Below are 12,706 nucleotides of genomic sequence, written 5' to 3'. Positions count from 1 at the left end.
AAACTCAAAAGAGAGCCCAAAGCCACACAGCTAGAAAATGCAGATAGATTGTAATTCAACCCTCTGGGCGTGCTCATGCTTGACCATGTATTTCAGTCACCCTGTAGTCACCTACTGGGTAAACCATACCCTCACCTGCTATAGGGCCACCACACAGAGCCTTCTGAAGGCACCCCCACTGAGGCATGGGGGAGGGGGAATACTGTTCTGAGAAAACCTGAGAGGAGGAGTATGGGCATAGATGTCAACAGAAGTTAGAAACAAAACGACAACAAAAGGATTCAGCCATTTCTTTCCAACTTCTAAAACCCAGGCAGGCAGGGTTCACCTCTGGTCACTCTACTATGTAGACCAGGCTTGGCCTGAGACTCCAGAGAGCCACCTGCCTCTGCCCTCCTCAGTGCTGGGATGAAAGGCGTAACCTAGTTCTCCAAGAGTTTTGTTGGTGGTGGTTGGTTTTGTTCTTTTAAGAAACAGAATCTTGATCATGTGGTCCAGGTTAGTCTCAACCTTCGGGGCTCTGGAGGCTATGCCCTCAGTCTTAAGACCACCTACCCTGCACCCAGCAAGAGGGTAACTTAATAAACAAAGATCAGAGATGAACCCCAGCACACAGACAGCACCTACTGGAGAACAGGAAGACCTCAGGTCAGGCCAAATCCTGGGCTTCCCAGAAGCCCATCCACCCCTGCCCCACACAGAACAGAGTTGCTCAGGGAAACTGACATTTGGTTTTATTGTGCCAAGGACATTACAGATGGTGGATCTTGTCAACACCTGCAGGGCACGGTTGCCCCATCTGCCGAGGCTGCTCCCACTCCCTAAACTCAAATCTTGGGTAGCGGCCATGATCTCCAAAGACAGCCCCACCTCAAGAATTCCAACAGACTAATGGTGGTGGAAGCAAAAGGAATGCAGCAAGGTCAGGGTCTCATTGTCCAAAGCCAGTCTGTCACCTGTACCCCCTGCCACCTCCCTCTGGCTCATATCCTTGGCCCCTCCAAGGAGCTGGAGGCCAAACGACAGAAGAAATTCATCTCTTTGCCTGCCCTCCATACCCTCATGGCTGCCCAGCCTGCCTGTCTCCAAACCAGAGATGCCGTCTTCACAGAGCCAATGTTGCCATGTACATCGTTTTTGATTTGTTGATTTGATAAAAGTACATTTAATAAAGAAAAGGTTAACATTGAAGGCTCAGATTCTTAGGGTACTCGAAAGGAAAAATTCCCATTTCCACCTTTCTGGTCATCATTGTAGGGGAGGGGTGACAAGTTTGTCTGATCTGTAAGGATGGGCGAGCAGAAGACTTCCTTTGTCTGAGTGTCTGTCTCTTCTGGGTCTGCCTGGCTGCCAGATGGTCTGTTTGTGTGCCTCTCGCCTACCTTCGGCACTCTTTGCAGAGTCCCCCGTGGAATGCTGAGATGGTGCTGTGCAGGGGGCAATAGGGCACATCAGCTGGCAGAGACCAATGGTGGTGGCAGGGATGAGATGGATGGAGCTCATGGGTGGGCCAGCCAGAGGGAAGTGGAAAAGGAAAAGAGGAAACGAAGGAGGGAAGCCAAGAGGGAAAAAAGCCAAAGGAGGTTGGTTGGGTGGCATCGAAGGGCAGGAGTGGGGGGTCGGGGGATGGTGTCCAGTCCCTGGGTCTCCATCAACTCTTGTCTGGGGGTGGGTCTCTGTGCACTTTGTTTTTCTTCATACTGTCTAGGTATTCCTGTTGGGACACTGCCAGCACCGATGCTAGGATTTCATCATCATCCCAATCATTCAGACCTGCTGGGCAGGAGAGAAAAGAGGAAAACGATGATGGGGGTCCTCTGCCCACAATCCCTCATTTTTCTCTGATCCCTGGGTCTGAAAAAGAATCCATCCAGGTCCCATTCACTCGTTGGCTCCCTTAACTCTGTGAAGTCCCACCAGATCCCTTGGGGAAAACCTTTTGGCCTGAAATTTTCTCTCACGCCTCTGACTTGGAGAGATGGCCAGGAGCGTCGGATCCTCCAGGCTCTCCCAACTTCCAGCTGGCCCATCCCCTAAGGAGGCTTACCAAAGGCTGAGGGGGACATCTGCTGGATGAGGGCCCGGCACTCCAGAGCAGGGTAGAGGGACACAAGAGGAGAGGTGGCCCGGTCAGCCCCTGCCGAGAACTGACTGCTTGTACCTGAGGCAGATGGACAGTCAGAGGTAGGGCCTACCAAGCGGAGCCCAAGCAGGCACCCTGAAAACAAGCCACTGACCTGGTGCACAGGGTGAAGGCGGTTTGGCAAGAGCTAACACAGTGCCTGGGGAAGGGGGCTTAATGCCTAGCTCGGCATGTAGTTCAGGGTGCTCAGGTGATGAGGCTGAACTTCGTTGCCGTGGGGACCGGCTAGTCCATTCCTCCAGGCCACTGGAGGCTGCTGCTGTGGCTGAACTGCATGTGGCACTGGCTTTCCGGGGCTGCAGTGGGGAAGGAAAAAGTGTAAGGACCTACACAAGCTACAACCCTCCTGTGCCTGAGTGCTTGGATCCTGTGCAGAATCCTGGCTACAGTCTAGCTTTGCTGTCACAACGGAGTGCAGGGAAAGATTCCTAACCATGCTCCTATCTGTCCACGCCATGAGCACAGTACCTTCACCTGCCACTGGGTCTTCCTTGGCGGCCTCCTCCTCCTCCTCAATCCTCTACTTCAACCCTTGCTTTCCACCTTAGATTCTATGCTGTAAGCAGCAGGCAGAATGCCCCTGGAAAGGCTTAACTCGCATCCTTTTTCTGCTCAGAGCCCTCCCACTGTTCCTGCCTCATTCAGAGCAAAACAGAAGTCCTCTCCAGAGTTCAACACAAGCCAGTATCCAATCTAGCCCCTCATTCTGTTCAGCTACAGACTATGGCGGAGTTACATATAGCAAGTATGCTGCCCTCAACCCAGGCCTTGCTCTGCCCATGCACTCAGCAAACACATCCTCTTTCTGTGAGCTTTTTCTCACCTGATGACTGCTTGATACTGTGAACTCAAACTATCCTGACTCAAGTCTCATTCATCACCTGTACCAACTGTCCATTTGTCACCCACCATACCCCCAACTAATTTATTCATTTTGAGTATTCTATTTCACTTTGCAAAACTGTTCGTAGCCTAGGGACAGGGATGGCCTGCTAGGTTCATTATGTACCATGCTACACTACCAACAGGACCTCCTGCTTCCTGCCCCAGGCTGACAATAAATAATCACTGAACAGATTATTTAGGTCTTGTAAACAACTAATCATTCCAAACTCCTTCGTGACTCCTCAGATGCCTGCCTCCCCTCCCATCCCTACTTACAGTTGCAAGTGACTGGAACCCCACCCCTACTGGTCTTGCACAGGCAAGGTTCCAGGCCCCATCAATGCCTTGTCTCCCTCAACAGACAGGATCACTAAAGATAACGTATCCTCAGTACAGAATGTAGCATGCAAAGGGATTCCAAAGAAGTTTTGTCTCTTTGTTGCTATCCATTGCTTGTTACCACCAGCAGTGGTGGCTGCTCTCCTTCGTTTCATAAAAGCGGCTCTCCTTCACTTCACAACAAAGCAAGTGTTGAGAGTTCCAAGGTACGATGGCCAAGACTAAAGACGAGATGAGTTAAAGATGGGGCTGGATGGTTCCCTTGCTCCCAGATGTCAAAATCCCATTATTTTATCCCTGTTCATTAGGGGCCAAAAGATAAGAAGTAACAGGTCTTGGTCAGGGCAGTGACAGAGTCCATGACCCACCTGGCTGGGTCCCCGGACCTGGCGGGCCTGTTTCTCCTGATCCCTCAGCCACTGCAGGTAGGATTCTCGAGCCACCTGCTCCTCTATGGCCTCATTTGTGGCCTCCCAGTCTGTGGCTCGTTTCTTGTCTTCCAACATTTGCTGTTCAATCCATGACTCCTCTGAAGTCTTTATGGCATTCTTCATCAGGGACTGTTCTGCAAACTGCCAGGAGGAAAGAACAGGGATGTGCGGTGATGCTTGGAACCTGGGCAAGAGCCTGAATGCGCTTAGGAAGGCAGGCCTACAGGCCTTAGTTAGCAGAGACAACACAGGAAGCTATTCTTACAAAGTACTCCCCAGCAGATTGTGTACAGATAGGTTCGTAACTGGAAGGAAGCAGGCCTAGTTTACAAGACCTGGCATTCTGAATTCCTATAGTCAGTATTGGCATGGTGTGGGTGCTAGGACACTGTATGAGAGAACTTCACGCCAAGTTGTAAGATAGTACAGCATTGTCTGTTTCCTGAGACAGGGTATTGGCCCAGTCTGATCTTGAACTCACTATGTAGGCCGAGCTGGCCTGGAATTAATGGCAATCTTCCTACTTCAGCCTCCCAAAGTGCTGGGATTATAGGTGTGAGCCACCACATCCAGAGATATGACACTAATGAAAAAATAGAGAACATCGAAGTATATTTCAGGGATTAAATGCAAATACTGCTTCATAAAGTTTTGGTTAATTTTGTATCTTTTGTTTTTCAAAAACAATGGTGTGGGGGCTGGAGATGACTTGGTAGTTAAGAGCACCGACTGCTCTTCCAGAGGACCTGGGTTCAAATCCCAGTACCCACACGGCAGATCACAACTGTCTGTAACTCCAAGACCTGACACTTTCACATAGACATACATGCAGGCAAAACACAAATGCACATAAAATAAAGGTAAATAAATAAATAACCAATTGTGTGGTATACAGCCCAGGTTAGCTATAAACTCAAAATTTCCCTTCTTCTGCTTCCAGAATACTAGGATTACAGACATGTACCACCACGACACCAGCAAGTTAACATCATTTTCACATACACATATATAACATACATAAATGCATGTGTGCTAAATAATGATGTACAACATAATTTTCTATCCTGGAGCACACAGGGGAAATGTATGTATACAAATGTTAGATCAAGCCAATTTAAAACTAGGTATATATGGGCCAGCTCAGTGATAAAGAGTGCAAATATTGGGTTCAATTCCCGGTACTGCAAAATGAAAGCAGGTAAGCAATCTTACCACACAAGTAAAGATGCAGAGATGGTAAATGGACATATGTAAAAGATACTCAGTGGTAGAGCATTAAAACAATGCTCACTCAACACCTTGTTATCAATCAAGTAAGCTTACAAAAAACTGAATGGTGAAAATACAAAACAGTAGGAAGAGCAATTGCTAGGAAAGAAATGGAACTTTCATTCATTGTGATGGGGATCGGGAGATGGGAGGATGGGGGCGGGGATCAGGCCACTTCACACAACAGTCTGGCAGTTACTTATAAATCACAGCATGGTTTTATGATCCCACCATCTTGCTTCCAGATATTAAAACAACTAATTGTAAATTTTAAGTTCCTACAAAAACCTGAACACAGCAGTTTACAGAAGCTTTATTCATCATCATCATCAAAACCTGGAAGCAACCAAGGATATCTTTCAATAGGTGAATGATTAAACAAACAGTGTGCCTCCACAAATGGAACAGTAAGCGATAAGAGAATAGCTAACAAGCCATGAAAAACCATGGAAGAACCTTAATGCATACTGCTACCTGACAGCAGCTTTGAAAAGCCTACATACCATGATTCCAATTACGTGACTTTCTGCAATAGGCAAAAGAGAGTCAATAAAGGATCAGTGGTGGCAGGAGAAAGTGGGGAACCTTTAGGGGCTTAAATTTCCTGAATGATTAGGTGCCTAAGATAGATGCACTTGTTGTTATGCATCTGTCAAAACCCAAGGAACTTTACAAAACAAAGACTAATCCTTAATGTATGCTAATCGCTTTTAAAGATCAGTTAAGAAGTAAGGCTCCCAGTGACAAACCACCTAAATGATTTACAAATGTATGCAAGGATAAGCAGGTGGTGGCCTCCGGGCACTTAGGAAATGAATAGAGTCAGTAACAGCAAACATAAAAAGACCTGTGCATCTCACTGGACTCCAGGGGGTCCACTTAATGAGTCTGCCCCAGCTTATGCTTGTATATGTAAATAACAGTCATGTAAATGTGCTGGGGACAGTTTTCTCAACTTTAAAGTGGGAATTCACTCTTGAAAAAGTAAAGGAGGAAAGACTGTGACAAGTGGTCAAGGGATTTTAACTGGAAACACCAGCAATGACTGAGTTTGTGTTAACATAAATTCAGGGAGACAGATACAATCACCACTGCCTAAGTGTGACTTCCTTCTTAACAATTCTGCATTCAGAAGGTGGGAAACTTCACACTACTTCTGCCAGATGATCAAAGGCAACATCGCCAGTCATAATCATATCCCTAATACACTCTCCACATAACGTGCCCAAAACAGCACCTAACTTCTGTTCTCTCTCTCCCTCCCAAACCCAAAATCCAGGTTTAAATAAAAAACAACACCGAGAAAGGGAATTTCCCTGCAGTTCTTTTGAGTGGTACTCCTTAAAATTCTTGAGGTCATTAAAACAAGAAGCAGGAACTTGAATTTAATTAGGAATGTGTTAACACTGGTCACACTTGGTAACAAATGTAGCAGAGTCTCTGTGCCTTGAGTGGAAGAGACTAGATGCAAACTGTATACTGAGAAAACTATTCTGAAGGTTTAGCAAAACAGCTCAGGGAGCAAGGGAGCTTGTGCCAAGCCTAATGACTCGGGTATGATCCCCATAGAGCACTGACCTCCACACACAGCCTCCCCAAGATAAGACAAATTTAACACATTTTTTGAACAATTAAGTCTATTAATTAGAGAAATTTTTTGTTTTGTTTTGTTTTGTTTTGTTTTATTTTTCGAGACAGGGTTTCTCTGTGTAGCCATGGCTGTCCTGGACTCGCTTTGTAGACCAGGCTGCCCTTAATCATTCAGAATTTTCAAGAAAGGGGAAATAAACAGTCAAGCCAGAAAAAGCTACAGATCAATCTAAAATGGTATTGGTGGGGGGAGCCATTCTGGAAAAGCTACATACACACTGCACAATTCCCATTATATGACATTCTAGAAAAGGTAGTAAAAGTGGATCAACAGATCAAAACAAAAACAGTAAAATTCTTCAGAATATGCCAAAGTCAAAAGAGTCAATTACATGTGAGACAGCATCCTGGATGAGATCCTGGAACAGAAAAGGCTCACCAAGAGGAAGCTGAGGAAATGTATCTACACTGATTCGTTAATGGTAACCACAGTGGGGCATATGGAAATGCTAATATTCTAACAGTCATTCTGCAAGCCTAAAAGTTTTCTAAAGTTTAATAAAAAACAAGCCCCTCTTCCAAGTTTGGAGGGTCTGTTGGTTAGCATGTTTCTTAAGATGAGGCAGGACCACCTTTTGTTTGTAGGAAGTGAAACCTGAATAGAAGACTTCAAAATCCCCAGGAGGGGGTGAAGGAAAGATGACAAGAGTGAGGAGAGGGGGTGGGGAGGAAAGGAAGCAGCCTAGGAGGAAGGGGAAAGTGAGGATCAGGTACAGGATGAAAGGAGGGAGGACAGAATAGGGAGGGGGAGACGAGAGAGGCTAAGACAATGATTATCAGCCAGTGGATACTGGGAAAATGCACTGCAACTGTCTGACACCTACCAGGTCTTGGCCCTGTGGGAAGTACTTTCTTTTTTTTTTTCTTTTTTTGGTTTTTTGAGACAGGGTTTCTCTGTGTAGCCTTGGCTGTCCTGGACTCACTCTGTAGACCAGGCTGGCCTCAAACTCACAGTGATCCTAAAGGCGTGCGCCACCACGCCCAGCGGGAAGTACTTTCAAAACAGGCCCAACCTATACAATCTGACCCTAGGGACCATTACAGTGAGTTGTCTGTGACCCCAACTGGAACTGCTGTGAAGCTGGAGAAGATCCATGTGGAAGCCTAGATATCCAGTCCAAGGTCTGGCTCACTATTTCTTTTGTTGTTGTTGTTGTTGTTTGGAAATAGGATCTCTCTGTGTAGTCTTGGCTGTCCGGGACTCGCTCTGTGGACCAGGCTGTTCTCGAACTCACAGCCTGCCTCTGCCTCCTGAGTGCTGGGATTAAAAGTGTGCGCCACCACTGCCCAGCATGGCTCACTATTTCTTTCTTTCTTTCTTTTTTTTTTTTTTTTTGCTCACTATTTCTAATTGAACTCTATATCATAAAGTCACGTTCAAAAAGCATAAGATGAGTGAACCAGCTCATGGACAGGCAAATCAAAACTACACAATGAGTTCTGGTCAACAGTAACTCTAATTTTAAATACAGGCGAGACTCAAGGAGTAGAGAGGACAGTTTGTGGGCTAAGGGCAGAACCAACACTCCATGTCTAGCAAATACCCTTGACACAGGAACCCACTTACCCCTGGTTTAAATGATGGTAGGCCTAGCCCCACACCAATAGTGGCCTTGTTAGGATTCACCACTGAATTATAGTGGATATTCCGGTGGTAGCTGACACGGATGGGTTCATCTTCATTTTGATGGATCCCATGGAATGTGTTGATAGGTTCTGTAGAGAAAGAGAAAGAGGGAGCATCCACAGAGGGCCCAGTATGGTTGGCTCTGATGAGACACCATTAGCCCCTCACCTACCCACTACAGAAGTACCTGTGCTATATTGATAGACCTCCACAGGACGGTTGTACATCTCTGCCATAGCCTGCATCTCAATGTGGTTGCCATGGCAATTATTTTTTCGTTTCCGATTGATATAGGTGGTGAAGTCTTCTGTTACATAGTTGGAGAAGTAGTCAGCATTCTTCATCTATGGAATAGATTGGAGAGTTAAAGTCTGTGTGCAAAGGAGATTCCCTCTATTCTCCTGCTGCCCCAAGGCCTCCCCCAGGATCTTACCAGATAGTCCATGCAATGCTTTCGCACAACCTCATGCATGTCTTGGTCTCCATATACCTGGTCAGCTGCGAGTGTGGGGACAAAAGAAAGGAGAGGATGGGGTCAGACCTGTCAGCACAAGACCTCTGAGTCACAGAACATCATTCTTTATGGGGAAGATGGGCTGAAAGACTAGGGAAACTCCCTTTTCCACTCCAAGGCCCAGAGACTTCATTTGTGTGTTGTAATGAGGTGGTTGTAAATAGCAAGCAAGGGCTGAAGAGGTGCGCAGCATGCACATCTAAGCCAGGTATAGTGGTACACACCCATCATCCCAGCCCTGGGGTATAAAATGGGATGGATGGTCAGAAGACTATCCTTCTCTAGCTTCAGCCGCAGCGAGTTCAAGGCCAGCCTAGGCTACTGGAGACCCTGTCTCCGAAAAAAAGAAAAGAAGAAGAAAAAGAAGAAAGCAGCAGCAGCAGCAGCGTTGAACAACTGAAGAATGAGAGGGTATAGAGGTACGAGTAGTATAGTCAAGGGCCAGTAAGATGGCTCAGTGGATAAAGGCACTTCCTGCCAAGCCTGATGCCGAGTTCAAGCCCCAAGACTCGACTTGTTGAAGGATAGAACCTAAATCCCTCCCTTAAATTGTCCTCTGACCTCTACACATGGCCTATGGCATACCACTCTTATCTCCATACCCACTAATAAAAAGGTAATGACAGCCAGGTGTGGTGGCGCACGCCTTTAATCCCAGCACTCGGGAGGCAGAGGCAGGCGGATCGCTGTGAGTTCGAGGCCAGCCTGGTCTACAAAGTGAGTCCAGAACAGCAGCCAAGTCTAACAGAGAGACCCTATCTCGAAAAACCAAAAAGAAAAAAGAAAAAAAAAAAAAGGTAATGACAAGCCGGGTGTGGTGGTGCATGCCTGCATTCCCAGCACTCTAGGAGAAAGAGACAGGCAGATCTCTGTGAGTTTGAGGCCAGCCTGGTCTATGAGTGAGTCCAGGACAGGCAGGGCTGAGAATGACCTGGCAGGTCTTCTGAAATTCTGTCTTGGAAAAAAAAAAAGAGGGTAGTATATACCTATAATCAAGGCTGAGTAAAGAGAATTGCCATGTACAAAGACAGCCTAGATCACATAGTGAGACTCCATTTCAAACCAAACCAAACCACCAGCACCACCAAAAAAGATTTGAACTTACGTTGTTGTTGTTGTTGTTTTTTTGAGACAGGGTCTCAGTAGGTAGCTCTGGATGGTCTGGTACTTGCTATGTAGATCAGGATGGGCTCAAACTCACAGAGATCTGTCTGCCTCTGCCTTCTGAGTGCTGGGATTAAAGGTGTGCACCACCATGTTTCATCATGATTAGAATCTTTTTTGTTGTTGTTGTTTTGAGACAAGGTTTCCCTGTGTAGCCCTGACTGTCCTGGAACTTGCTCTGTAGACCAGGTTGGCCTCGAACTCAGAGGCCTGGCTCTGCTTCCCAGTGCTGGGATTAAAGAGGTACACCACCATACTTGGCTATGATTAGAATCTTAAACAGAAGGAAAGAAAGGAAATAGTAACTAGTGGGGTAAGTAGCCAGAGAGAAGTGAGTCTATGCCTCCTCTATGAAATGAAAACCAAACAGGTATAACCTGGCAGGTTTCTTTTAGACAGTGTGGATAAAGTGGTAGAACCCCTCGATCATCTAAAGGTGAACACAAAGGGATTACACAAGTCTCCACTGAAGATAAAGGGCAGCTCACACCTAAGCCCACCACCAACTCAGGATCTGATAGAGCAAAGCCATAGAGTACAATTTGCTAAGCACGGAAGCAGGAGTCTCTTTTCCCTTCATTAAGGCTTGAAGATTAGGCAAGCCTGACTTTCACTGGCTGTCTTGAAAAGGGAATTTCCCTGTGTTTCCCCTGAGGCTCACTGCTCTGACGGGATCCCCCTGGGGCACAGGGGCAGGGGATGCTAGGAACGGGAACATGCCCAGCAGCCAGGCCTGCCAGTCAGCTTCTCAGAAATTTGCCAGAAGGTCTTCACTGCCCTCTGATTCCCTCCATGAGGGTTATGTATGATAGAGGAACCAAAGGCTGGAATGAGACAGAAAGTGGGGAGCCACAGCCTCAAGTGATCCTAGAGGTGAAGATACCTGAGGGGTGGAGGAGCAGGGGCTGTGAAGGCAGGAAGGGGTAGCCCCTTACCGATGTAAACAAGGATGTGGCTTCTGTGGCCACACTCCCCCTCTAAGCACTTCCAGTAAGTCACATGTCCTGCATACAAGCTGGGGGTGGGGTGGGGGGCTGCCGCTGCCTTTCTTAGAAGCCAGGACCACAGAGGCTGCTGGAGAAGCCATTTCTGTAGGCTGAGCTTGGAGGCAGTGCAGTCTACAGCTGCCATAAACAGGAACTGACAGCAGTGAAAGGGTTAAACAGGGGCAGGCTATCAGGCTCAGTGAGCTGGCCCAGAGATAATAGGAAGCATGTACTTCCTACAGAAGGTAACTTACAGGCCTGGGATTTCTATTTGACAGAGCTCCGTGCCAGATTTGGGGCAAGGGGGTAGACAGAATCCTCTATCTTGCTTTTGTCTGGCAGAAAGTTCGTGCCACCATTTAGCTGCATGGCACTGGAGAAGGCCTTTCATCCCTGTGTTGAAATGCCCTCATCCATAAAATGGGGGCAGTAACTTTTCTTCCACTTAAAGTGGTATTGTGAAGACTATGGAAAAGGCCTAGGGATATACTGTGTGGGAGAGCATGGAGTGCTAGCTTCAGTCTTCAGCATGGGGACAGGACTACAAGAGAAGGTTGTCAAGTACTTAAAGCGTAAGATTAGTCAAAACCAGGCACTCCAGGCCAGATAATGCTGTACTCAGGAGGCAGAGGCATGTGGATTTCTGTGATTTTGAGAACAGCCTGGTCTACACAGAGAGTTCCAGGACACCTAGAGCTATATAGAGACCCTGTCTCAAAAAGCCCAAACCAAACCCCAAGCATTCCATTTGTCATGAGGACAGCAGCTCCTACCCATTGCTAGCAAGCCACTAGTCAGCCAGAATGCGGCGGCGACACTGCTTATTAGGCCCTTCCTCATTTCTGTTGCACTTCCTCTACCAGAGGAAAGCCCCAAAGGCAGCAAGGAGGACTAGCCTCCTATTACAGGCATTTCTAGCTTTCTTTACAGAATTCAAAGTTCCAAGAGCAGACCTTCTTCTGTACCTTCGTTCATAACTTTGACAACCAGACTCCTATCGAAGTAGTAACACTAGCTTTCTGTGTAGGGTCTTAGGTATTGAACATTATAGTAATATAGGCTCATCCCAGCTTCTGTAACAAACAACCTCACACTGATTATAAGCTGTTTGTTAATTTTTACTTACTTATTTTTTTTTTAAGTTTTAGACACTTGGTGGGAATAGTACTCTCTATGTAGTGCAGCCTGGCCTCAACATCACAACAATCCTTCTCCTTTAGGCTCCTAAGTGCTGGGATTACAGGTGTACAACATCATACCAAGCATATACCTTACTTTTGTAATCATTAACATGGAATAAAATACACGTCTCAGCTGGGTGGTGTGGCGCATACCTTTAATCCCAGCACTTGGGAGGCAGAGGCAGGTGGATCACTGTGAGTTAGAGGCCAGCCTGGTCTACAAAGTGAATCCAGGACAGCCAGGGCTACATAGAGAAAAGCTGTCTCGAAAAAGCAAAATAAAACAATAGTAGTAGTAGTAGTAGTAGTAGTAATATAAAATAAAATATGCATTTCTAGACCAAGGAACTACAAATAGTACTTCCCCACAAAGAGAGGAAAAACCTTCAATGTTACAAGCAAAGCACACCATAACAATACGAATTAGTTTTCTAATTTTCCTAGCTCCGCCAGTTCTGTCCTTAGGAAAGGTCCTCCCAAGTTAGCAAGTGGAGGCTGGGATGCACTTCCCTGCTGC

At 46.6% G+C, this 12,706-nt stretch overlaps 1 protein-coding gene across 4 annotated transcripts in view; it reads right to left on the bottom strand.

The window, feature by feature from the left end:
• Nucleotides 1-712: 712 nt before the first annotated feature.
• The window catches only part of OTUD5 (OTU deubiquitinase 5), a 33,724-nt gene continuing 21,730 nt past the window's right edge, over nt 713-12,706 (bottom strand). For 2 of the 4 annotated variants that reach the window (XM_084790606.1, XM_084790608.1), the window contains 7 exons: nt 8,778-8,842; nt 8,532-8,688; nt 8,285-8,433; nt 3,736-3,939; nt 2,238-2,439; nt 2,048-2,161; nt 713-1,776 (listed from right to left, as the gene is read on the bottom strand). In XM_084790606.1, the coding sequence (XP_084646732.1) occupies nt 1,652-1,776; nt 2,048-2,161; nt 2,238-2,439; nt 3,736-3,939; nt 8,285-8,433; nt 8,532-8,688; nt 8,778-8,842 (1,016 nt within the window). In that variant the 3' untranslated portion in view covers nt 713-1,651. The remainder of the gene's footprint in view (nt 1,777-2,047; nt 2,162-2,237; nt 2,440-3,735; nt 3,940-8,284; nt 8,434-8,531; nt 8,689-8,777; nt 8,843-12,706) is intronic. The other 2 variants (XM_084790607.1, XM_084790609.1) reach the window with 1 other exon arrangement.

The sequence above is a fragment of the Acomys minous genome (assembly GCF_964271855.1).
Source record: "Acomys minous genome assembly, chromosome: 7".
NCBI lineage: Eukaryota > Metazoa > Chordata > Mammalia > Rodentia > Muridae > Acomys > Acomys minous.
This window is presented reverse-complemented; position numbering and strand designations above follow the sequence as displayed.